At 41.0% G+C, this 27,508-nt stretch overlaps 1 protein-coding gene across 1 annotated transcript in view; it reads right to left on the minus strand.

Moving 5' to 3' along the window:
• Positions 1-4,625: 4,625 nt before the first annotated feature.
• LOC115205932 (uncharacterized) overlaps positions 4,626-27,508 on the minus strand; it is a 28,755-nt gene continuing 5,872 nt past the window's right edge. The window contains exons 5-13 of the mRNA XM_029772375.1: positions 27,343-27,477; positions 26,518-26,705; positions 26,384-26,415; positions 25,752-25,882; positions 21,319-21,419; positions 20,336-20,565; positions 8,129-8,451; positions 7,821-7,877; positions 4,626-5,192 (exon numbers count right to left, since the gene is read on the minus strand). Of these exons, the coding sequence (XP_029628235.1) occupies positions 4,939-5,192; positions 7,821-7,877; positions 8,129-8,451; positions 20,336-20,565; positions 21,319-21,419; positions 25,752-25,882; positions 26,384-26,415; positions 26,518-26,705; positions 27,343-27,477 (1,451 nt within the window). The 3' untranslated portion in view covers positions 4,626-4,938. The remainder of the gene's footprint in view (positions 5,193-7,820; positions 7,878-8,128; positions 8,452-20,335; positions 20,566-21,318; positions 21,420-25,751; positions 25,883-26,383; positions 26,416-26,517; positions 26,706-27,342; positions 27,478-27,508) is intronic.

Genomic DNA, 27,508 nt, shown 5'->3' on the forward strand with positions numbered 1-27,508 from the left:
GCGGGCGGTGAAGTAGCCAATCAGGGGCGCCGCAAGGCGGCAGCCAATTGTCAAAATGTCGCCTCAAATTCAAGTGCCGCCATAGGCGACGGCCTAATCTTGCCTAATGCTACCCACGAAAGTCAGACTACCCTCCATTTTTAAACAAATGTTCGATGTTCCAAACTTGAGCAAAAAAAACAACAGCCTTGTAGGTATTAATATAAATATATGAATGACTTGATTTCTGTTTTTCAGTCACTTGAATTTATTTTGTATGTTCTGAAACAACAGAATATCAGCTTGTAATGTTAATACTGATGTCAAAATGACTACCAATAGCTGATTTACAAGTCTTTGCCTGGACTTTAGATTTATGAATTGTTTAATATATTCACACACAAAGCAGGACCGCCTTGACATACACTGAGTCTACAAAACATTAAGAACACCTAAGACATTAACAACCCCACCCTCAATTCTTAGGTACATTGATGCTACAAGGTGTCGAAAGCGTTCCACGGGTATGCTGGGCAATGCTGACTCCAATTCTTCCCACAGTTGTCAAGTTGGCTGGATGTCCTTTGGGTGGTGGACCATTCTTGATACACACGGGAAACTTTTGAGTGAGAAAAACCCAGCAGCGTTGCAGTTCTTGCCACTCAAACACCATACCCCGTTCAAAGGCACTCAAATCTTTTGTCTTGCCCATTCACCCTCAATGGCACATAAACACAATCCATGCCTTAAAAATATATTTTAACCTGTATCCTCCCATTCATCTACTGATTGAAGAGGCTTTAACAAGTGACATTACCTGGATTCACCCAGTCTGTCATGGAAAGAGCAGGTGTTCATGATGTTTTGTACACTCACTGTATGTGGAATAGCATAAAGCAGTGTTTCCCAAACTCGGTCCTGGGGACCCCAAGGGCTACACATTTAGTTTTTTTCCATAGCACTTCCCAGCAGATTCAAATAACTAATCATCAAGCTTAGATTATTTGAATCTGCTGTGTAGCGCTAGGGAAAAAACCAAAACATGCACCCCTTGGGGTGCCCAGGACCCAGTTTGGGAAACGCTGGCATAAAGGCAACCCGCGGTAAAGTCACACACCTACACAAATACTTGCTTAAAAATAGGCTTTATTTCCTGTTGTTTCACAACGTGGTGCAATCACTTCATAGACAGGTTTACGCCTACGATGTTAGTGTCACATTGAACGAAGCATTAACATTCAGTGAAGAAATGGCTTCAGTATGGATTTGGAGGGAATAGCCATAGAGCCCCATAGTGGATGATATACATATACCCAGAAAACCTAGCGGTCAAACAGGGAAATGGTTCCAATCGTTTTTCTACCATTTATTATTCCCATAAGGGATTTTAGAAACACTTAAAATAAGGGCTGTGTTTTGTGTAGGCTTATCTGGGCGTGACACTTTATTAACCGTGTAAATCTCTCTCGGACAAGGTGACTTATCAATATATTCGGTTCTATTTATTCTCAGATTTTGAAAATGATAATTAGCATCAAAGTAGACATCATGCAAGACTACAAATCCCTGCAAGCTCCTGCATGTCATCTTTAGATGACACCTTTGCTAACATGTCCAAGACAGTTCACAGAATTGTCAACTTAAGGACATTTTGCCAATTTATTCCTTACTAAATTTAGTTAACAGATGGTTAATACAGAAATTATTAGCTTTTCCTCGATTCGGCAGTCTCATCCAGAGCATCATGGCATGGTTATCAAAACATGATGCCAGGGTAAGACTTCAAAAAACACAGCCCTAATTTTAAGAGTTTCTAAAATAGGTTTTATGGGTATAATGACTCATACTGTGGTACTCTAAGAAAATATTTTTATTAACCTAGCACCATTAAAGGGGCAATCTGTAGTTCAAACAAATGTTCAGGCAACAAATCTGCAGGTACACCCCGCTACTGTCTTTGGTAAACAGCTGAGGGATGGGTCTGGAGAAATGTAACCACTGTTGAACTAAACCCATGAGACAAATTCTATTCTTTAAGAATCAATGGGTTAGGAATCAGGACCTTTTCAGACCTATTTCATCAGAAAACCACTACACTGAAATCCTTTCAAGAGCTCTGCAGTGAATTCAATGTGCCAAGATCCCATTTGTTTAAATATCTTCAAATTAGACATGTCATTTCCTCATTTACTTCCAAGAGGAGCTTTAGAACTCAGTTGAATGAAGTTGAAACTCTTCTTGTCACAGCACAATCCATTAAAGGCAAAATATCTTATATCTATAGACTCCTTTCTGAGAAAGTGGACTCCTCCTTTACTCCTTTGAAAATAATCTGGGAAAAGGACCTTGGTCTGACTATCAGTGATGAGTTATGGACGGAAGTTTGCGACAGGGTATACTGCTCCTCTACTAATGTAAAAATGAAAGAATCTAAATGACACATTTTTGTACACATTTTATTACACTCCTTTGAGACTCCATAGAATGAAAACAGACATTTCTCCTAACTGTAAAATATGTACCTCTGAAAGTGGAACCTATATGCATGTATTTTGGAGCTGTAGAGAGATTGCCAAAATCTGGCAATCTATACATACTGCTGCACAGAAAATACTAGATGTACAGTTTAATATGACCCCGTGTATTTATCTTCTTAATGCCCAGCTGGACTTTGTTCTTGATCCTGACTAAGAAATGTATTCTTCTATTGTGGGCCTCTAATACTTCTCCTACATTTAAAATGTGGATTGACCAGATTGTTGACTTTCTCCCTCTTGAAAAGCTCACTTATGACCTCCGCAAGAGACAGCCCAAGTTTGATAGACTCTCGTCTCCACTACTCAACTATATTTCAAATTGGACAGAGTGAACGGGGTGATTAGGGAAATGAGCAGATACATGTTGTGTAAGGTGCTGTAAAAACTAAAAACGAATTATTTGCTCGTCGTCTCAGCTAAGGCTGGAAATAACCTTGATAGTGCTGCTGCAAGTTTTATATACAGTAATATATATATATATATATATATATATGTGTGCGTATGTATATATAATATATATATATTTATTTTAATTTTATTGTTATTATTATAATTTTTTTTAAAGTCTGTCACATCTGTGAATGTGGAATGTGTTTTGTTGGTTGATTGAAAAACAAGAAAACTTAATAAAACTTTAAATTAAAAATAAATAAAAGAATCAATGGGTATATATATATACAGTGCATTCGGAAAGTATTCAGATACCTTGACTTTTTCCAAATGTTGTTACGTTACAGCCTTATTCTAAAATGGATTAAATAAAATTAAAATCTCAATCTACACACAAAACCCCATAATGACAAAGCGAAAAACAGGTTTTTAAATGATTGCAAATTTAGTAAAAACAAAAAACAGAAATATGTTATTTACATAAGTAATAAGACCCTTGCCAATGAGACTCCAAATTGAGTTTAGGTGCATCCTGTTTCCATTGATCATCCTTGAGATGTTTCGACAACTTGATTGGATTGGACATGATTTGGAAAGGCACACACCTGTCTATATAAGGTCCCACAGTTGACAATGCATGTCAGAGCAAAAACCAATTCATGAGGTTGAAGGAATAGTCCAGAGAGCTCTGAGACAGTATTGTGTGTCGGCACAGATCTGGGGAAGGATACCAAAAGTTTCTGCAGCATTGAAGTTCCCCAAGAACACAGTGGCCTCCATCATTCTTAAATGGAAGAAGTTTGGAACCACCAAGCATCTTCCTAGAGCTGGCTGCCCGGCCAAACTGAGCAATCGGGGGAGAAGGGCCTTGATCAGGGAGGTGACCAAGAACACGATGGTCACTGACAGAGCTCCCGAGTTCCTCTGTGGAGATGGGAGAACCTTCCAGAAGGGCATCCATCTCTGCAGCACTCTACCAATCAGGCCTTTATGGTAGAGTGGCCAGATGGAAGCCACTCCTCAGTAAAAGGCACACGACAGCCCACTTGGAGTTTGCCAAAAGGTATCTAAAGGACTCTCAGACCATGAGAAACAAGATTCTCTGGTCTGATGAAACCAAGATTTAACTATTTGGCCTGAATGTCAAGCGTCACGTCTGGAGGAAACCTGGCACCATCCCTACGTTGAAGCATGATGGTGGTGGCAAGCATTTCTCTACACCTGCAATAACATCTGCTAAATATGTGTATGTGACCAATAAAATTTGACTTTGATTTGATTTGGCAGCATTATGCTGTGGGGATGTTTTTCAGCAGCAGGGACTGGGAGACTAGTCAGTATAAAGGCAAATATGAATGGTGCAAAGTACAGAGTCATCCTTGATGAAAACCTGCTCAGGGCCTAAGACTGGGGCGAAGGTTCACCTTCCAACACGACAGCAACCCTAACAACACAGCCAAGATAACGCAGGAGAGGCTTCGGGACAAGTCTCTTAATGTCCTTGAGTGGTCCAATCAGAGCCTGTACTTGAACCCGATTGAACATCTCTGAAGATGTTCCCTATCCAACCTGACAGAACTTCACAGGATCTACAGAGAAGAATGGGAGAAACTCCCAAATACAAAAAAAACAGCTGTTTTTGCTTTGTCATTATGGGGTATTGTCTGTAGATTGATGAGGGGGAATAACTATTCAATCAATTTTAAAATGAGGCTGTAACATAACAAAATGTGGAAAAAGTCAAGGTCTGAATACTTTCCGAATGCACTAATGTGAAAGTCCAGAAATGGATGCACCAATTGCATCTTTAAAGCAACACAAAATGTAGTCAGTATTTTGTGATATTACAGAACATCACTACCCAGACTGACACATTATCCAGAGATATGGCTCATTAGAGACTATAAAGATGCTAGTTTTAAGCTTATCATCAGTTAACATACCAGATTTCTCAACATTAGGCTATGGAAATACCCAGAATTCACATTATGTTGAGAGGGTTGGGCTTCTTTCCTCTGGGCTAGATAAAGGTTCAGCACCTGGAAAGGATGGAATGGAGAGGGGAGGAATGATTGCTGAGATCAGAGATTAATCCTGTTTTCACCCAGATGTAAGTGTTGCCCGGCACCAGTTCAGGGAAACTGCAGTGGTCGGGTAATGTGTGGTACAGAGGGGAAGGCAGGGCGCTGACATTGCCATGCGAGGCCAGCAAAGACATGGCGTTTACCATCCCGATGGACCGCTCGTTCATCTTCATAGACACAGTCTCCACTGTCCCTAGCAGAACTGGACACAAAATTCAGATCAACTTTGTGAAGCCACTGTTCTGAGTCAGAGTCAAAAATAAAGTACAGTTGAAGTCTGAAGTTTACATACACGTTAGCCAAATACATTTAAACTCAGGTTTTCACAATTCCTGACATTTAATCCTAGTAAGAACCCTGTCTTAGGTCAGTTAGGATCACCACTTTATTTTAAGAATGTGAAATGTCAGAAAAATAGTAGTGAGAATGATATATTTCAGCTTTTATTTATTTTATCATATTTCCAGTGGATCAGAAGTTTACATACACTCAATTAGTATTTGGTGGCATTGCCTTTAAATAGTTTAACTTGGGTCAAACGTTTTGGGTAGCCTTCCACAAGCTTCCCACAATAAATTGGGTGAATTTTGGCCCATTCCTCCTGACAGAGCTGGTGTAACTGAGTCAGGTTTATCGGCCTCCTTGCTCGCACACGCTTTTTCAGTTCTGCCCACACATTTTCTATAGGATTGAGGTCAGGGCTTTGTGATTGCCACTCCAATGCCTTGACTTTGTTGTCCTTAAGCCATTTTGCCACAACTTTGGAAGTATGCTTGGGCTCATTGTCCATTTAGAAGACCCATTTGTTTTAACTTCCTGACTGATGTCTTGAGATGTTGCTTCAATATATACACATAATTTTCCTCCCTCATGATGCCATCTATTTTGTGAAGTGCACCAGTCTCTCCTGCAGCAAAGCACCCCCACAACATGATGCTGCCACCCCCGTGCTTCACGGTTGGGATGGTGTTCTTTGGCTTGCAAGCCTCCCCCTTTTTCCTCCAAATATAACAATGGTTATTATGGCCAAAATTTATATTTTTGTTTCATCAGACGAGAGGACATTTCTCCAAAAAGTACGATCTATGTCCCCATGGGCAGTTGCAAACCATAGTATGGCTTTGTTATGGTGGTTTTGGAGCTGAGCGGCTTTCAGGTTATGTCGATATAGGACCCGTTTTACTGTGGATATAGATTCTTTTGTACCGGTTTCCTCCAGCATCTTCACAAGGTCATATGCTGTTGTTTTGGGAATGGTTTGCACTTTTCGCACCAAAGTACGTTCATCTCTAGGAGACAGAACGCATCTCCTTCCTGAGCTGTACGACGGCTGCGTGGTCCCATGGTGTTTATACTTGCGTACTATTGGTTGTACAGATTAACGTGGTACCTTCAGGTGTTTTGAAATTGCTCCCAAGGATGAACCAGACTTGTGGAGGTCTACATTTTGTTTTCTGAGGTCTTGGCTGATTTCTTTTGATTTTTTCCATGATGTCAAGTAAAGAGACACTGAGTTTGAAGGTAGGCCTTGAAATAGATCCACAGGTACACCTCCAATTGACTCAAATGATGTCAATTAGCCTATCAGAAGCTTCTAAAGCCATGACATCATTTTCTGGAATTTTCCAAGCTGTTTAAAGGCACAGTCAACTTAGTGTATGTAAACTTCTGACCCACTGGAATTGTGATACAGTGAATTATAAATGAAATAATCTGTCTGTAAACAAGTGCTGGAAAAATGACTTGTGTCATGCACAAAGTAGATGTCCTAACCGACTTGCCAAAACTATAGTTTGTTAACAAGAAATTTGTGGAGTGGTTGAAAAACGAGTTTTAGTGACTCCAAACCTAAGTGTAAGTAAACTTCCGACTTCAACTGTATACTGAACAAAAATATAACGAGAACATGCTACAATTTCAAAGATTTGACTAAGTTACAGTTCATATAAGGAAATCAATCAATTAAAATAAATAAATTAGGCCCTAATCTATGGAATTCACATCACTGTGTAGGGGTGTAGCCATGGCTGGGCCTGGGAGGGGATCCACTGGGGAGCTAGGCTCAGCCAATCAGAAATAATTTCCCCCCACAAAATGGCTTTATTACAGACAGAACTACTCCTCCCAACCACCTCTCAGACAAAGAAGAAGCCGGATGTGGAGGTCCTGGGCTGGTTACACGTGGTCTGCGGTTGTGAGGCCGGATGGACGTACTGCCAAATTCTATAAAACGATGTTGGAAGCAGCTTATGGTAGAGAAATGAACAGCTCTGGTAGACATTCCTGCAGTCAGTGTGCCAATTGCACGCTCCCTCAAAACTTGAGGCATCTCTGGGATTGTGTTGTGTGACAAAACTGCACATTTTAAAGAGGCCTTTTATTGTCCCCAGTACAAGGTGTACTCACTCTGTTTAGCCTCACATGTGAATCCTTAAAGAGAAGGGTGGGGCTAAAGCTTAAGAGGATGTGAACGATACTGAATGGGTGTAGACAAAGAAGAGCTCTCCAGTAGTGGTACCAAAACATTCAAAACATTCATTCAACATCCATTTTCTCAAAAGTGGGGTTACAAGTGTATCAACTTTCAAAGCAGAATTACTTTCCCATTGATCCTCAACTCTAGTGCATGATATGCCATTTTCTAGCTCTGAGTCTATACTTTTATCCAATGTAAAAAACACTACCTCAAATTTTGCTACATAAGACCGAATCCAGCCGGTTGGCCACATTTTTGTTCAGTGTAGATTCAAGTGCTTCCCACTGTTCTTGCTAAAGGTCAAAGTATAGAGTCATGTTTCCTTCATTCTGTGCTTCAAACTGGAGGCCTTACCTTCGGTGTAACACAGATCTTCCTTCTTCAAATCCCCCAGTGGTAGAAGCCTGGGTCCTGAGGATAGTAAACAAGAGTCTAATCAAATGGGCTTAGACAGAGACAGAATCCGGGCAGGGACCCATCAAAACACACCCCCTTTATATTTTATGAACTACATATAGACTCATCATATCACTCGTCTGGCCTATGGGTTGGTCTTTCGTAGGGCCTTTCAGAGATAAACAGACGCAACTCAAACTGTGACATAAATCATGGATCGATGAAAAATGGGAATCAAGTTCAGATTTCATCCTGTTCCCACTGACCTGGAATCATGTTTTTGCTGGTGATGTGTGGTTCAGTCCTTGGGTGCAGAACCCCCGCGCAGCAAGACCACAGAGTGGTGTTGGGGTAGCGGTGCCCACAGCAGGTGAACCCTGACTGCGTAGGGTAGAGCAGGTCTAGTCCTGGGGCGGAGCAGCAGGTGGATCCGGCCTCCATCAGGACACTCCCACAGCACTGGGCATCCTCTGTGGGCATGCCCTGAACCTGCAGGTCGTACAGAGTCCCGGCACAGCACTTCATCTGGCCCGTGCTGGGGCTGTAGCCCTTCCTTCCGCAGCAGGACATGTTTCCCAACCTGCGGTGTCTGTGCAGAGAAAAAAGATTTGGCCTCCCAATAGAAAGAGAGCTGTTCCGATACACACCAGCAAATTGATTAGGTATTGTCAACAGGGTTGTTGTCTCTATTAGTGTGTGGCGGGTTAGTTAACACTTGGATAAACTGATTAAAGTTAAACGGTAGAACTAACACACTAACTGGCTTATGGAAGCACTTCTCTATGTGAGAGAGGTATAATTATATATTTCTATATAAACTATTTATGCTACCTTTTATATTATTGATCCTAATGATATATGCCAAGGTGTACAACAGCCAAGGTGATGAGTAATGACCCTGGAATAAAAAACAAAACGTGTATGGTGGAGAGAGGGTTGGTTTACAGGTTCACTCGCTCTGGATTGTCAGTACTGCATGTATTCTTGGCTGTCGTGCCATGGCTGTGTCAGAGTCGATTGGAAGTTCAACTTGGGTATTCCTTTATGGGCAGTGTGATGACTAAAACAAACTTTTACTTCCAGTCATTAGCAGCCGTTAGAATCTGTTCTTTTTTCCTTCCTTTTTTTTGTTGGAAAACAACAGGATATAATGAGGACTACATGAAATATGTCTTGTATGTATTGGACATTAAAAAAGTACTGGTCTTGTGATATAATTAGGTTGTTTTCTCTTCATTTTTTCAAAATGTTTCTAACAATTGAATCCAATTAACGGAGCAGGCTGGGCTGACATGCTTATAGCCTTGCTAGGACTTTCAAAATATGAGCATGCATTTATAAGATTGTGCTGTTATTATTTATATTAAAATGATCAATTATTGCTACCATTTATTTTTTTCTGACTGTTTTCCATGTTATTTGGTTAGTTCTCTTAAGCACCCTCATAGATATTTATGTTATCATGGGACTGCCCATATTTCCCTCTGGCCAACGCCAATTGGCAGCCAAGGGTTTGCCTTAGGACGCAAAGGTACGTCATGAGTCAGGCAGATGGTCTGATGGTCTTAGTTGGTGGAATATTATATCTCGATAGTGCGGCTGTAGAACTTTTTGAGGATCTGGGGACCCATGCCAAATCTTTTCAGTCTCCTGAGGGGGAAAAGATTTTGTTGTGTCCTCTTCACGACTGTCTTGGTGTGCTTGGACCATGATAGATCGTTGGTGATGTGGACATCAAGGAACATGAAACTCTCAACCTAGTCCACTACAGCCCTATTGATGTTAATGGGGGCCTGTTCGGCCCGCCTTTTCCTGTAGTCCACGATCAGCTCCTTTGTCTTGCTCACATTGAGGGAGAGGTTGTTGTCCTGGCACCACACGACCACGTCTCTGACCTCCTCCCTAAAGGCTGTCTCATCTTGCAGGAGATCAGGCCTACCACTGTTGTGTCATCAGCAAACATAATGACGGTGTTGGAGTCGTGTTTGCAAAATGCAGTTGTGAGTGAACAGGGAGTACAGCAGGGGACTAAGTACAAACCCCTGAGGGGGCCCAGTGTTGAGGATCAGCGTGGCAAACGTGTTGTTGCCTACCCTTACCACCTGGGGGCGGCCCATCAGGGAGTCCAGGATCCAGTTGCAGAGGGAGGTGTTTAGTCCAGTGGTCCTTAGCTTAGTGATGAGCTTCGTGGGCACTATGGTGTTGAACGCTGAGCTGTAGTCAATGAACAGCATTCTCACATAGGTGTTCCTTTTGTCCAGGTGGGAAAGGGCAGTGTGGAGTGCGATTGAGATTGCGTCATCTGTGGATCTATTGGGGCGGTATGCGAATTCGAGTGGGTCTAGGGTATCCGGGAGGATGCTGTTGATGTGAGCCATGGCCAGCCTTTCAAAGCACTTCATGGCTACCGACCTCAGTGCTACGGGCGGTAATCATTTAGGAAGGTTATCTTCGCTTCCTTGGGCACATGGACTATGGTGGTCTGCTTGAAACATGTAGGTATTACAGACTCAGTCAGGGAGAGGTTGAAAATGTCAGTGAAGACATGTGCCAGTTGATCCGGGCATGCTTTGAGTACACGTCCTGGTAATCCATCTGGACCTGCGGCTTTGTGAATGTTGACCAGTTTAAAGGTCTTGCTCACATCGGCTACCGAGAGCGTTATCACACAGTCATCAAGAACAGCTGGTGCTCTAGTGCATGCTTCAGTGTTGCTTGCCTCGAAGCGATAATAAAATGCATTTAGCTCGTCTGGTAGGCCCGCGTCACTGGACAGCTTGCGTCTGGGTTTCTCTTTGTAGTCCGTAATCGTTTTAAAGCCCTGCCACATCTGACTAGCGTCAGAGCCGGTTCAATCTTAATCCTGTATTGACGCTCTGCTTATTTGATAGTTCGTCTGAGGGCATAGCGGGATTTCTTATAGGCGTCCGGATTATTGTCCCGCTCCTTGAAAGCGGCAGCTCTAGCCTTGGGGATGACGTCGATGCACTTATTGATGAAGCCAATGACTGAGGTGGTATACTCCTCAATGCAATTGGATGAATCCCAGAACATATTCCAGTCTGTGCTAGCAAAACAGTCCTGTAGCGTAGCAACCGCGCCATCTGACCACTTCCGTATTGAGCGAGTCACTGGTACCTCCTGCTTTAATTTTTGCTTGTAAGTAGGAATCAGGAGGATAGAATTATGGTTAGATTTGCCAAATGGAGGGCGGGGGAGAGCTTTGTATGCATCTCTGTGTGTGGAGTAAAGGTGGTCTGGAATGTTTTTCCTTCTGATTGCACATGTGACATGCTGGTAAAAATTAGGTAACACTGATTTAAGTTTGCCTGCATTAAAGTCCCCAGCCTCTAGGAGCGCCGCTTCTGGGTGAGCATTTTCTTGTTTGCTTATGGCCTTATAGAGTTGGTTGAGTGCGGTCTTAGTGCCAGCATCTGTCTGTGGTGGTAAATAGACGGCTACGAATAATATGGATGAGAACTCTCTTGGTAGATTGTGTAGTCTACAGCTTATCATGAGGTACTCTACCTCAGGCGAGCAATACCTCGAGACTTCTTTAATATTAGACATCGTGCACCAGCTGTTATTGACAAAAAGACACCCCCCACCCCTCGTCTTACCAGAGGTAGCGTCTCTGTTCTGCCGGTGCATTAAAAATCCCTCAAGCTCTATATTGTCCGTGTCTTCGTTCAGCCATGACTCGGTGAAACATAAGATATTACAGTTTTTAATGTCCCGTTAATAGGATAATCGTAATCATAGGTCATCTATTTTTTTTTCTAATGATTGCATGTTAGCAAGTAGAATTGATGGCAATGAGAGTTTACTCGCTCGCCTACGGATTCTCAAAAGGCAGCCTGATCTGTGTCCTCTTTTCCGCCGTCTTTTCTTCACGCAAAAGGCGGGGATCTGGGAGAGCAGTATATCTTTCTCGTCGGACTCGTTAAATGAAAAAGCTTCTTCCAGTCCGTGGTGAGTAATCCCAGTTCTGATGTCCAGAAGTTATTTTAGATCATAAGAGACGGTAGCAGCAACATTATGTACAAAATAAGTAAAGAAATAAGTTACAAACAACGCTAAAAAACGAACAAAATAGCACAATTGATTACGGGCATGTAAAACGTCAGCCATCCTCGTCGGCGCCATTTTTTGACACTAAATCATTGTGGTGCTTTTTAATGGTAAGTTTACAAACATTGGTTGTGGTAAGTATAATTGAAACTTGTGTATCATTATGGTAAGTCTGGAAATAAGTATAGGCAGTTATAATTGTAATGGCTTAGCAGATCATAAAAAAAGAAGATACATTTTTACATGGCTAAAAGAGAATATAATATCTATTGTTTACAGGAAACTCATTCTACAAATACAGATGAGGTTGGGTGGGAAAAGGACTGGGAAGGAGAAATATTTTTGTGTCATGGGCAAAGAAACTCAAAAGGGGTGATTATACTAATTAATACACATTTTGATCCGATTGTGCAAACAGCTCTGCTAGGAAGGTAGATTATTTTAAATATGCTATTGGACCAAAAACAGATCTGGCTAATCAATCTACAGTTGAAGTCGGAAGTTTAAATACAGTTAGATTGGAGTCATTAAAACTCGTTTTTCAATCACTCCACAAATGTCTTGTTAAGAAACTATAGTTTTGGCAAGTCGGTTAGGACATCTACTTTGTGGATGAAACAAGTAATTTTTCAACAATTGTTTACAGACAGATTATTTCACTGTATCACAATTCCAGTGGGTCAGAAGTTTACACACACTAAGTTGACTGTGCCTTTAAACAGCTTGGAAAATTCCAGAAAATTATGTCATGGCTTAGAAGCTTCTGATAAGCTAATTTACATAATTAGAGTCAATTGGAGTTGTACCTGTGGATATACTTCAAAGCCTACCTTCAAACTCAGTGCCTCTTTGCTTGACATCTGGTAAGACGAGGGGTGGGGGTGTGTCTTTTTCTCAATAACAGCTGGTGCACGATGTCTAATATTAAAGAAGTCTCAAGGTATTGCCCGCCTGAGGTAGAGTATCTCATAGAAATGAACGTACTTTGGTGCGAAAAGTGCAAATCAATCCCAGAACAACAGCAAAGGACCTTGTGAAGATGCTGGAGGAAACAGGCACAAAAGTATCTATATCCTATATCGACATAACCTGAAAGGCCGCACTTGCAAGGAAGAAGCCACTGCTCCAAAACCGCCATAAAAAAGCCAGAATACGGTTTGCAACTACGCATGGGGACAAAGATTGTACTTTTGGAGAAATGTCTTCTGGTCTGATGAAACAAAAATAGAACTGCTTGGCCATAATGACTATCATTATGTTTGGAGGAAAAAGGGGGACGCTTGCAAGCCGAAGAACACCATCCCAACCGTGAAGCGTTTTTTTTTCTTAAGTCCGCAATCTGGATCCCTGCACAGTCTCATTGAAGATCTTGATCACTTTTCTAGCCTCTCTGGATTAAAAACTAATTATGACAAGTGCACCATATTACGTATTGGATCGTTAAAAAATAGTGTTTACACTACCTTGTAGTTTACCAAGAAAATGGGTGGATGGTGAAGTAGACATGCCTGGTATAAATTAACTTTCCACAATTCATTTCAATAGAAAGTTAGCAACAATAGATAAGGTCTGAAACGATGGCGAGGTAAATACTTGTCTATTTATGGAAAAATCATATTGATTAACTCTTTGGTCCTATCACAGAATACTTACTTACTAATGGCACTGCCTACTCCAGATGACTCGTTTTTAAATCATATGAGCAAAAAATATTTCATTTTATTTGGAATGCTAAGCCAGACAAAATTAAATGTGCCTATTTCTATAATGAATATGAGTTTGGGGGGCTAAAATGATCAAATATTAAAGCTTTAAACTTCTCACTAAAAGCTTCACTAATACATAAGTTATACTTAAACTCAAAATGGTTCTCAAGTAAATTATTAAGAAAGGCTCATCCATTGTTCAAAAATGTCCTCTTTTCCTTTATACAGATTACAACTTCTCATTTCCTACTAATTGAAAATGACATTTTGTTTAAAGTATCGCCTTTTCTTAAACAAGCCATGCAAAGCTTGTTACAATTTCAGGTTTATCCTCCAGAAAAGATAGAACAATTACTACAACAAATGTTATGGTTAAACTCAAATATACTGATCAATAAAAACAAAAAAAATCTTTATGGAAAAAATGTTTAAAAATTGTATTATATTTGTTAATGATATTATGACTAGAAACGGAGTAGTTATATCACATATGCAGTTATCGAAAATATATGGGGATATCTGCTCAATCCAAAACGTACAACCAACTGATTGCAGCAATACAACAAAAATGGAGGCAAGCGGAAAAGGGAGAACTTGTTTGTCTGCCATTTAATAAAGATCCAAATTGGCTGAAATGAACTGGCATAAATAAAAAAATATACCAGTTTAATTTGAGGACAAAAATGTTGACAGCTGCACCATAACGGTTGCAAAATAAATGGGAAGAGATTTTTGATGTACCAATTCCATGGCATATGGTTCATGAATTGGTACAAAAAACTCCACTTGATTCAACACCTAAGAGTTTTTCAATTTAAATTATTATATAAAATTCTTGCCACTAACAGAATGCTATATATATATATATATGGGGCATAAAACAATCTCAGCTCTGTAGATTTTGCTGCGAAGAGACTGAATATATAGATCAACTATTTTGGTATTGGCCCTATGTAGCTTGTTTCTGGTCACAGGTACAGGAATGGTTAAAGAAAAAAAATCACAACATGCACTTAAAATTAACCTTACAAATAGCAGTGTTTGGCGATTTGGCCCGTCAGTCAGTAAATAATATAATAATACTCATAGGAAAGGTTTTCATCTTTAGCTCACAATCTGTGGATACTATACAATTAGAAAGGTAAAAAAATGATGTAAAACATCACAGTCCAATTGAAAAATATATGGCACATGGAAACCAAACGAGGGTGGTCTATGGTGATAGGTGGGATGGGCTGAGAGTGGTTGAGGGTTGGGATTATAAAGAGCTTATGTTTGGTAAAGTATTATTGTTATGTGACTGCTTTATATAAAAGTACCATGTATGTAAAATGTATATGTAAAATGTATGTATGAACTCAGCAAAAAAAGAAACGTCCTCTCACTGTCAACTGTGTTTATTTTCAAACTTAACATGTGTAAATATTTGTATGAACATTACAAGATTCATGAACTGAGACATTAACTGAACAAGTTCCACAGACATGTGACTAACAGAAATGGAATAATGTGTCCCTGAAGAAAGGGAGGGTCAAAATCAAAAGTAACAGTCAGTATCTGGTGTGGCCACCAGCTGCATTAAGTACTGCAGTGCATCTCCTCCTCATGCACTGCACCAGATTTGCCAGTTCTTGATGTAAGATGTTACCCCACTCTTCCACCAAGGCACCTGCAAGTTCCCGGACATTTCTGGGGGGAATGGCCCTAACCCTCACCTTCCGATCCAACAGGTCCCAAACGTGCTCAATGGGATTTAGATCCGGGCTCTTTCTGGCCATGGTAGAACACTGACATTCCTGTCTTGCAGGAAATCACGCACAGAACGAGCAGTATGGCTGGTGGCCAGGGGCGGAAATCCCGGGGGGGACGGGGGGGGACACGACCCCCCCATCCTGGGAAAAATATGATTTGTCCCCCCCAATATATCACTGAAACATAACTATGTAATTTAAATAATATTAATAATATGCAATGAAAGCAATTGTGCTGATTATAGACACTTAATAGCGTGTGTTTAAGTTTCAAAAGATTGTGAGGCAAAGGGCGGGGGGTCGCAATGGTTTGATCCACTGCCAGTTCCTTAGCTTGCTACGTAACTGCCGTGAGGTTCATCTAGTCAATCGCGCGCACACACACTAGCTGGATATGCAGAGCTAGCGCGCAAATATTAACTATTAAGCTAGCTAGTACCTATTCCATTTATGTGGCGTCGTCAAAGATGGAATCAGCATGCAGATGATGTAAGTTGGTGCTTCAAAGTCCCTGTGATAAGGTTAGCGATAAACTGAAGTCCAAACTGAACAGAACTAAAATATATTTAATGGTCTCGTTGCAAAAGCTAAATTGTCACAAAGGAACTTTTATTTATTTCACCTTTATTTAACCCGGGTAGCAAAGATTATAGCAAACACCACTGAAACTGAATTGGTGCTCGCTAGCTTTGCAAATTCAGCTATTGTTGGAAGCCAGCCAATATGAAACAAACGGTTAAAATTAGAAAAGGTTGCAGCATATGTTGTGTAAATGGTGAACTCATACAGCTGTCAACTCTTGTCATTTTAATCCGTTTCACATTTGCTAGCTACCTTTTAGATCGAAGCCCATATAGAATGATTGAAGATGATAGAAGCCCATCTCCTACTGTAAATAACCTACACACTGTGTGTGTGTGTGTAGCCAGCCAGCCAGCCAGGTAGAAAAATGGCAGAAAAATAAAAGACGGACATCTGAGTATTTTTCAATACACCAAAACGCATAGTAAGAACCCTAGTAGCCTAATATCTCAAAGACTAGTTGATAAAATGTTCATAAGAAAGAAATGAAATTCTAATGGAAATATTTCACAATGATGTCATTAGGCAGAGCAGGCAACAGATGGCACACAGACAGCAGAGTTGGGGACAGATATGCAGGGACAGACTGGCAGAGACAGGGAGTCTCAGGTAAGTTTGTTGAGTCTTTGTTTGGCAACATTATGAAAGGTTCTCAATTTTTTTGACTTGTAAAATAGGAACATAATTGGAAAATGCCATGGATACCCCCACTCTCAACTTAAACTGGTGACTGAACTAAGATTTGTTAAAGGCAATGGTATTGCTGTTGTGATTAGTTGTGTAGTTTTGGGTACCGGTAGTTAGGAGTACGGCAAACACCTTATTTCTTTGGTTCCTCAATATACATTTACCATATTACAATGTAGGCTATGTGTTACAGCACTACTTTTGGTGTCCCCCTCAGAAATTGCTCTTGAGAAAATTTCATGTAATTGTCCCCTCCAAAGTGGATATCAGATTTTCGCCCCTGCTGGTGGCATTGTCATGCTAGAGGGTCATGTCAGGATGAGCCTGCAGGAAGGGTACCACATGAGGGAGGAGGATGTCTTCCCTGTAACTCAAAGCGTTGAGATTGCCTGCAATGACAACAAGCTCAGTCCGATGATGCTGTGACACACTGCCCCAGACCATGATGGACCCTCCACCTCCAAATCGATCACGGTCCACAGTACAGGCCTCAGTGTAACGCTCATTCCTTTGACGATAAATGTGAATCCGACCATCACCCCCGGTGAGACAAAACCGCGACCTGTCAGTGAAGAGCACTTTTTGCCAGTCCTGTCTGGTCCAGCAACAGTGGGTTTGTGCCCATAGGCGACGTTGTTGCCGGTGATGAATTATTTTTTAAAGACAGTGTCCTGAAAAAGGGACGTTTCTTTTTTTGCTGAGTTTATGTAGCACTAAAACTGTAAAAAAAAACTAAAAGATATTTGTCCCCCGAAGAGGGGTTAATAATTATTATTTTTTTATACAAAAAAAAGAGCTGTCATGTTCGGTGAACTCAAAGCAATAAGTACTGATTATTTATAATTTGATGGATTTTAACCATTAAATTTCAATGAATATAGCACTCAAAGAAATGCAATCTGGAGAGTCTAGCTATAAGAATTTATTATTTTAGCCCATTGATTGCTTGAATCAACAGATTGAGCAATGAAGAGAGATTACCAAAACCCAGTGGTGGAAAAATACCCACTTCTCATACTTGAGGAAAAGTAAAGATTCCTTAATAGAAAATGACTCAAGTAAAAGTGAAAGTCACCCAGTAAAATACTACTTGAGTAAAAGTATTTGGTTTCAAATATACTTAAGTATCAAAAGTAAATGTAATTGCTAAAATACACTTAAGTATCAAGAGTAAAAGTATAAATAATTTCAAAATGTCTTATATTAAGCAAACCAGATGGCACCATTTTCCTGTTTTTTAAATTTACGGATATCCTGGGGCACACTCTAACAGATCCCCGATGTTGTGTTAAATGCTCTAGAACAAAGGTTTCTTAGTGTCCAACAAGCTTTCTCTACACTTAACCTTGTTCTGAACACCTCCAAAACAAAGGTCATGTGGTTTGGTAAGAAGAATGCCCCTCTCCCCACAGGTGTGATTACTACCTCTGAGGGTTTAGAGCTTGAGGTAGTCACCTCATACAAGTACTTGGGAGTATGGCTAGACAGTACACTGTCCTTCTCTCAGCACATATCAAAGCTGCAGGCTAAAGTTAAATCTAGACTTGGTTTCCTCTATCGTAATCGCTCCTCTTTCACCCCAGCTGCCAAACTAACCCTGATTCAGATGACCATCCTACCCATGCTAGATTACGGAGACATAATTTATAGATCGGCAGGTAAGGGTGCTCTCGAGCGGCTAGATGTTTCTTACCATTCAGCCATCAGATTTGCCACCAATGCTCCTTATAGGACACATCACTGCACTCTATACTCCTCTGTAAACAGGTCATCTCTGTTTACCCGTCGCTTGAGGCTTATTTATAAAACCCTCTTAGGCCTCACACACCCCTATCGGAGATATCTACTGCAGCCCTCATCCTCTACATACAACACCCGTTCTGCCAGTCACATTCTGTTAAAGCTCCCCAAAGCACACACATCCCTGGGTCGCTCCTCTTTTCAGTTCGCTGCAGCTAGCGACTGGAACGAGCTGCAACAAACACTCAAACTGGACAGTTTTATCTCAATCTCTTTTTTCAAAGACTCAATCATGGACACTCTTACTGACAGTTGTGGCTGCTTTACGTGATGCATTGTTGTCTCTACCTTCTTGCCCTTTGTGCTGTTGTCTGTGCATAATAATGTTTGGACCATGTTTTGTGCTGCTACCATGTTGTGTCGCTACCATGTTGTTGTTATGTTGTGTTGCTACCATGCTGTGTTGTCATGTGTTGCTGCCTTGCTATGTTGTTGTCTTAGGTCTCTCTTTATGTAGTGTTGTGTTGTCTCTCTTGTCGTGATGTATGTTTTGTCCTATATTTATATGTTATTTTTTATAATTTTTATAATTCCAGCCCCCGTCATTGTAAATAAGAATTTGATCCCAGGCCATCATTTAATCCCAGGCCATCATTGTAAATAAGAATTTGTTCTTAACTAACTTGCCTAGTTAAATAAAGGTTAAATAAAATAAAATATCTGTACTTTACTATTTATATTTTTGACAACTTTTACTTTACAAAAGACAATAATGTACTTTTTATTCCATACATTTTCCATGACTAAAGTATTGAGAATTGGCATCTGTATAAATTCAGACTGCCATGCAACTTCGTGGGGACCTAATCAGGGGTCGTGACCCACATTTTGAATGACAGGGTGAGAGCCTTTAACACTGGAGCATTGTTTGTTAATGTGTTCGACCACGTTTCCACAGACTTTAGATCAGTGTGTGAAGCCAATGTACAGAGTCAAAACAAGTAGTAGTGCTTTAAATAAAATATTATTCCCATCCGCGCCATGTATCACCTCAGACATGGTACATTCTTCTGTATTCCCTATAAACACACTTCAGCCAATATTTACATGGAATGTACATTAATAACATTCCTCAAATCCCAAACAGGAATCAACCAGCTTCCTCCTAGAGTCAGACACCGAGGCCAAGCACAAGTCACACAACAGGGCTAGGTAGACAAAAACAACGACCCACCCCCCAAACCAAAACAGGTGTCTGGCCTCCTCCTAGAGACCTCGAAGCAGACATACCACCTCTCTTAGATGTCTGGCAGTCTAACTGTCTGAATGCCTCTGACTGGAAAAAGGGAAGTGAAGTACAAAATGGGAGGAGACCCTTAGACCTTTGGCTGCAGCGGTAGACAACCTCTAGGAGTCAGTGGTTTGTATGACTTGGTGCATTCCATTAAGCAGTTAACCGCCCACGGAATTCTCCAAAATCTACGGTAGTGGGCCTGGGAATGTGGGTATGTTTTTTTTTCATCACAATCGCATCCATTCATGTTTCCCAGACATAAACATACAACGATGCACACCCAGTCTCTGATGGTTGGAAAATACTTTCTACATTTAGTTATAGTACAAACATGCAAATGCACACACACCAAAACATCCCACTGGGCACACACTGGTTGAATCAACATTGTTTCCACGTGATTTCAATGACATCACGTTGAACCAACGTAGAATAGATATGTTGAATTAATGTGCCTAGTGGGATTGCATCATCACTTGGACAGGGGAGGCTGGATACATTCTGTTGAAGATGAAGTGATCTAATCGTTAGCACTTAGGCACTCTGAACTGTGCTTGCAGACAGTGATAACCCCACATCTTTGGGATAAACTGCCTGGCTAGGTTCAACTACCTACAGTTTCCACCCTACAGAGCAACTCACTTGTGTCCGTTGCAGCAGATTTCATCCTTAGGGTTGTATGTCTCCTCTCCACAGCAGTGTTTGCCTGGATCGTTGAGATGAATGCGTGACTCACACACTATGTCACGGGATGGCAGATACAAGTGGCCACCTGGGGAGCACTGGTGCCCAGCCTCCACCTCAGGGTGCAACGTCTGGTTACAGCACAGCACCCGTCGTTCCTCTACAGCATAGGGAGTTGTACCGCAGCACTGGGAGAGACACACACCAGTCAGCAGGGTATCAACACACACATACGCACGAATAACAGACACACATACAGACAACATCATGCACTCACAAACCGTAGCATGCACATACACAAAATTCACACACAATCACAAAAGAAAGTCAAAACGCTAGAAAAGAAAGTCTGACTTTCTTACCAGTAAACCTGTGCACACATCTTCTACCAACAGAGTGCCGTGATACAAAAGAGACCCAAAGAGAGCTCTTGTTACCCGTCAGGTACTTTCTCACACTGAAGAGGACCTGCTCTACTCTAATTGGTTGTGGAATGGGGAAAATGACATAGTACAGCATATAGCCAAAGTAAAGCAATCACCACTATAAAGAGTCATTGTTACTGGCAAATCATGGGGCAGATTTTCTCCCTGATAGACTTTTAGATCAAACAGCACTCTAGAATATTGGCCTTGAGTATAGGACACCCACTTCCAACTGGGGCCCTGTCTAAACATTCTGAGTGTATTGAAACTAGTCTGTGGACAACGTATAGTTTGACACTTTTAGTTAATTTGACCAGTAAAAAATGTTACAAACACATCCGTTTACAGTACAGCATTGTCTTCATGCCTTGACAAACAACTACTCAACAAGTGGGTGGATGATTTAGCTGCTTTACTTTAATTTGACTGAGATTAGAACAAATGTTTATGTTGCAGAGGAGGTTCAGTGAACTAAATGTAGCTGTAGGCCTAAGCTCTGTGGGCTAATGGACTCACCAGGTTTTTCCCAAGCACCCTATTAGAAAGCTGTCCGGCACAGCAGATGTTGATATCTGGATTGTAAACCTGAGAGCCACAGCTAGCAACATTGTAGGGACCTGGTTAGAGAGATGGGAAGGAGGGAGGACAGAGATGGTGATGACCCACATGAAAAAATACTAGTTTGCTATAGAATTCTACAGAATTCAGAAAGTATTCAGACCCCTAGACCTTTTCCACATTTTGTTACATTACAGCCTTATTCTAAAATTGATAAAATCGATTTTTCCCCCTCATCAATCTACACACAGTACCCCATAATGACAAACCGAAAACAGGTTTTGAGAAATGATTGCAAATGTATTAAAAAACAAAAAAACAGAAATGCCTTATTTACATAAGATATAAGACCCTTTGCTATGAGACTCCAAATTGAGCTCAGGTGCATCCTGTTTCCATTGATCATCTTTGAGATGTTTCTACAACTTCATTGGATTGGACATGATTTGGAAAGGCACACACCTGTCTATATAAGGTCCCACAGTTGACAGTGCATGTCAGAGCAAAAACCATGCCATGAGGTCAAATAAATTGTCCCTACAGCTCTAAGACAGGATTGTGTCGAGGCAAAGATCTGGGGAAGGGTACCAAAACATTTCTTCATCATTAAAGGTCCCCAAGAACACAGTCTTCCATCACTCTTAAACGGAAGAAGTTTGGAACCACAAAGACTCTTCCTAGAGCTGGCTGCCCGGCCAAACTGAGCAATTGGGGGGGAGAAGGGCCTTGGTCAGGGAGGTGACCAAGAACCCGAGCTCCAGAGTTCCTCTGTGGAGAAGGGAGAACCTTCCAGAAGGACAACCATCTCTGCAGGACTCCACCAATCAGGCCTTTATGGTAGAGTGGCCGGAAGCCACTCCTCAGTAAAAGGCACATGATAGCCCACTTGGAGTTTGCCAAAAGGCACCTAAAGGACTCTTAGACCATGAGAAACAAGATTCTCTGGTTTGATGAAACCAAGATTGAACTCTTTGGGCTGAATGCCAAGCGTCACATCTAGAGGAAACCTGGCACCATCCCTACGGTGAAGCATGGTGGTGGCAGCATCATGCTGTGGGGATGTTTTTCAGCAGCAGGGACTGGGAGACTAGTCAGGATCGAGGAAAAGATGAACGGAGCAAAGTACAGAGAGATCCTTGACGAAAACCTTCTCCAGAGCACTCAAGACCTCAGACTGGGGCAAAGGTTCACATTCCAACAGGACAACAACCCCAAGCACACAGCCAAGACAATGCAGGAGTGGCTTCAGGACAAGTCTCTGAATGTCCTTGAGTGGCCCAGCCAGAGCCCGGACTTGAACCCGATCGAACATCTCTGGAGAGATGTTCAACCTGACAGAGTTTGAGAGGATCTGCAGAGAAGAATGGGAAAAACTCCCCAAATACAGGTGTGTCAAGCTTGTAGCATCATACAGAAGGAGACTCAAGGCTGTAATTGCTGCCAAAGGTGATGTAGATTGAAAAACAATTTAACAATTTTAGAATAAGGTTGTAACGTAACAACATTTTGAAAAAGGGAGGGGGTCTGAATGCTTTCCAAATGCACTGTATATATATTTCCTAAGCTTTCTTATATCTCCTAGATATAGGACAGACACTTAAAACTCATGCTTGACACACTAACCGGTGAGCCTGGCCCCTACTAGCATACCCCAATCAAAGGCACTTGAATCTTTTGTCTTGCCCATTCATCCTCTGAATGGCACACATACACACACATATCTCAATTGTCTCAAGGCTTGGAAAATCCTTCTTTAAAAAGTCAAATGTAACTATATGTAATCTAAAATGTAATTTCCGAAAGTAATTATGTCTCATGAGAGGACCATAAACAATAACTAGTAATGCTGCATACTCCAAGAAACGTTAAAATCTCACCTCTCTAGTAAAGATAGTTATAAATTGCTGCAGTGTAGTCACTTTTCAGGACACAAGCTCAAGTACACAGTACATACACGATACAAATATGAAAATATGAAATATTTTATATGATGTATTTCCTATTCAACAAAACTGTATTAATGAAGCTTGAAATTACTTCTATGCTTTCTAAATATAGTATAATACAATTATAAATCCACTAACTATGAGATTTCACCTTCCTTATAACTGTAAAATACATATTTGTATGTTTAGTGTTAGAGAAATGTACATATTTTCTAAAGGTCTCTCTTGCCCCCACTGCTGTGAACGTCACACAGAGCTCTTGCTTGGCTTCCTGAACTTGTTAGGAACCCGCCTTTCATCCCATATCACTGTTGTCCATCTATGACGAACATACGTTTTTTTTTGTTTAAAATCTATTAATTATTTTAGATGAATGGCTGTAAATCAAACTCAATGTGTTATGATGTAAGGATTGAGGGCTGGGATTGGACAATATTACGATATAAATCCGAAATCAATGATGTTTGACAGACATCGTCGATGGCAATAACACCGTGATGCGACAGACGATAGTTTAACCTACAGTTGCAAGAAAAAGTATGTGAACCCTTTGGAATTACCTGGATTTCTGCATAAATTTGAGATCAAATTTGATCTGACCTTCATCTAAGTCACAACAATAGACAAACACAGTGTGCTGAAACTAATAACACACTAACTATTGTATTTTCCTTATCTATATTGAATACATCATTTAAACATTCACAGTGTAGGTTGGAAAAAATATGTGAACCCCTAGGCTAATGACTTCTCCAAAAGCTAATTAGAGTTAGGAGTCAACTAACCTGGAGTCGAATCAATGAGACGAGTTAGTCGATGTTGGTTAGAGCTGCCCTGCCTCATAAAAAACACTCACAAAATTTGAGTTTGCTATTCACAAGAAGCATTGCCTAATGTGAACCATGCCTCGAACAAAAGAGATCTCAGAAGACCAAAGATTAAGAATTGTTGCCTTGCATAAAGCTGGAAAGGGTTACAAAAGCATCCCTAAAAGTCAGTCCACGGTAAGACAAATTGTCTATAAAATTGAGAAATTTCAGCACTGTTGCTACTCTCCCTAGGAGTGGCTGTCCTGCAAAGATGACTGCAAGAACACAGCGCAGAATGCTCAATGAGGTTAAGAAGAATCCTAGTGTCAGCTAAAGACTTACAGAAATCTGTGGAAGATGCTAACATCTCTGTTGACGAGTCTACAATACGTTAAAAACACTAAACAAGAATGGTGTTCATGGGAGGATACCATGGAAAAAGCCACTGCTGTCCCCCAAAAAAATTCTGCACGTCTGAAGTTCGCAAAAGAGCACCTGGATGTTCCACAGCACTATTGGCAATATTCTGTGGACAAATGAAACTAAAGTTGTGTTGTTTGGAAGGAACACACAACACTATGTGTGGAGAGAAAAAGGCACAGCACACCAACATCAAAACCTCATCATAACTGTAAAGTATGGTGGAGGGTGAACACCTGTTGTATTCGGCGCATGTGACAAATAACATTTTATTTGAATCTGTTTTTACGAGGTGGCTAGATCTGCCACGGTTTAGCTCTTTTCTGACTGTGGGGACCTGCTTTGGTGGTGTGCCAATCACTTGACATGCTGGCCAGGACTTCACATGCAGTTCAACCTCTTTTTCAATGTTTTGCCACCACATGTTTGTGCGCAGTCTCAGGCTGCATTACAGATCCTTTACTGCGTTGCTAGGCAACACAACGACTCGCTCTCCCCGGGGCAATTTATTTAAAAATAAATTGACGATACAATCGTATATCAACAATGCTTGGACAGGTCCATGGGATTATGTGTCATTCCAGACATGGTCCAACCCCATTGCAAGCATGTGCTTTGTCAGTGGCTGTGATGTAGGGTTTAGCCAGGAATTGATGGACAGTAAGAAGAGTGATTGAAATGCTAGGTGGGACATCCCAGCTTCAAGTGGTTTCAGATTTCACATCCTATGTCACACAGGCTAAAGAGCCAGGGGGAACCAGGGCTATCGCTCAATGCAAGCCATTTCGATCTACGGGGTCCACAGATCGATTTATAAACAATGGGACTTTACATCTAAGAGGTTTTAACCTGTCTCCTCCCCTTCATCTACACTGATTGAAGTGGATTTAAGAAATTACATCAATAAGGGATCATCGCTTTCAACCTGGTCAGTCTGTCATGGAAAGAGCAAGTGTTCCTAATGTTTTGTACACTCAGTGTACATACGAATCAGAGGAGGCTGGTGGGAGAAGCTATATGAAGACCGGCTCATTGTAATGGCTGGAATAGAATAGATGAAACGGAGTCAAACGTGTGGTTTCCATATGTTTGATACCGTCCCATTTATTCCATTCCAGCCATTATAATGAGCCTGTCCACCTATAGCTCTTCCCACCAGCCTCTGATACAAAAACAAAAATAAATAAAACTAGTTGGACACCTTTTGCTGTCTTACATGGTATTCCTTCACAGCAGGTCTTGTGACGCAAGTAACGCTTCCCTTGGAGAGATGTAGGGTTCACACAGCAACTCTCTGTTGTTGGGTTAAAACAGACACCTCGACCACAGGGCCTCTCCCCTGGCATACTGGAGGCATGCAGAGAGTGAGAGAGATGCAATACAAACACATGCACCTACACATACATAAACAAACAATACAATTATATGTATATGTACACAAACACAAGCATATTTGTGAAAAACCATGCTAAAAAACAATCATCACGTTTCTAATTATTCCACCACTCTTTTTCTACAGACAAAGAGTTACCAGTTAAACTCCCTTCTTGTACTTGTTGGCAGGCCATTCAATATCTCGGGCCTCGATCAAAAGCCACAAGGAAAATAAAGCAATCCCTGACACCTGCAGATGTTCAGTTCATTTAAAATCTATTGACATGTAGTGGTCGTTTTATAAATGATATCGCATCATTTGAAACGGATGCCACCCCAACGTGGCTTTTAGCAACTAAGACATCAAAATGATTATTTGAAACCCTGACTGTTAATGAAATGGTTGAATTGAACATTGAATAAAGAAAAGTGAGACGGTATGAGGTTCTTTATACGGATGAAGGCAAACTTTACCAGTTTGGAGAACTCGCATCAATTCCACTCTGCTGAAAAAAAGAGAGAACAAAATACACACAAAGATGACACACTATCATAATGTGAAGTTTCATTACAGCCATACAAAACTAGCAGGTTGGCTTTTCACTAACATTAGAACTTGATGTACAGCAGCTTGCATTGTGAGGCTCTGGGGACAGTGGTTCAGAGCAGCAGCAGTGGCTTTGCTGGTCAAACTGGCGGTCTCCACAGCATAGGTGGTGACTGGACATTTTGGTCAGGACCTTCCTTCCTTCGACAATATTTCCACAGCAAAGCTGGTGGTCTTCATCGTAAAGGTCTGTGGGACAGGTAATAACAATTGATCAGATTTACTGTTTGAAGCACTGAAGTGCTTTCAAGTGCTCAAATGTTACAAGCTTGACATTGTGAAGGGGAGTGAGTGAACATAGAAACCATGAGGTGCAGCTGGGAAATGATGTTGTCACAGGGAGTCAGCATAAACGTTGCCTATAAACCTACATTTGGATAGGTTACAAATTACAAAACCAATAAAGTAAACAAAACAAGTACGAAATTAACCAAATAAATTACAGTGCAAATAAGTTTAAGGCACACAACAGAATATTCTAGCCTAGGCTACATTTATTTCGAGAAAGACATCTGTGAATACAGGCGTTGAAAATTTAACAAATAAAAAGTGCAATGAAGAACCATTCCGACAACTTTTCTTTTCATTATATATTAACCTACCTAAAGGTTTCTAGCAAGGAACACAAGCATGTTCACCTTTTTTGGCTTTAATAGACTGCAGAGTGGGGTAACAATATATTGCCTGCTATAGGCAGTTTGAAAAAGACAGTTTGAAATGCACACTACAACACCACCTCTGTTTATGCCTTTGGGGAGAATAAAACAAACACAACTACATCATCAATGATGACAGCAAACACGTCAATAGACCGGACCTCACTGACCTTTTCCACAACATTTGGCATGGGGATGGGTCCTGTTTAGGATCTGTGAGTCACAACACCGTTGGTTGAGTGGGTCGTAGGCCCTAAACCCACAGCAATCTGACACCAGCTGGCTCACATTCAGAGTCAGTTGACCTGCAACGGTTGAATCACAGATAAACACCCA

Source organism: Salmo trutta, chromosome 13 (assembly GCF_901001165.1).
Source record: "Salmo trutta chromosome 13, fSalTru1.1, whole genome shotgun sequence".
Taxonomy (NCBI): domain Eukaryota; kingdom Metazoa; phylum Chordata; class Actinopteri; order Salmoniformes; family Salmonidae; genus Salmo; species Salmo trutta.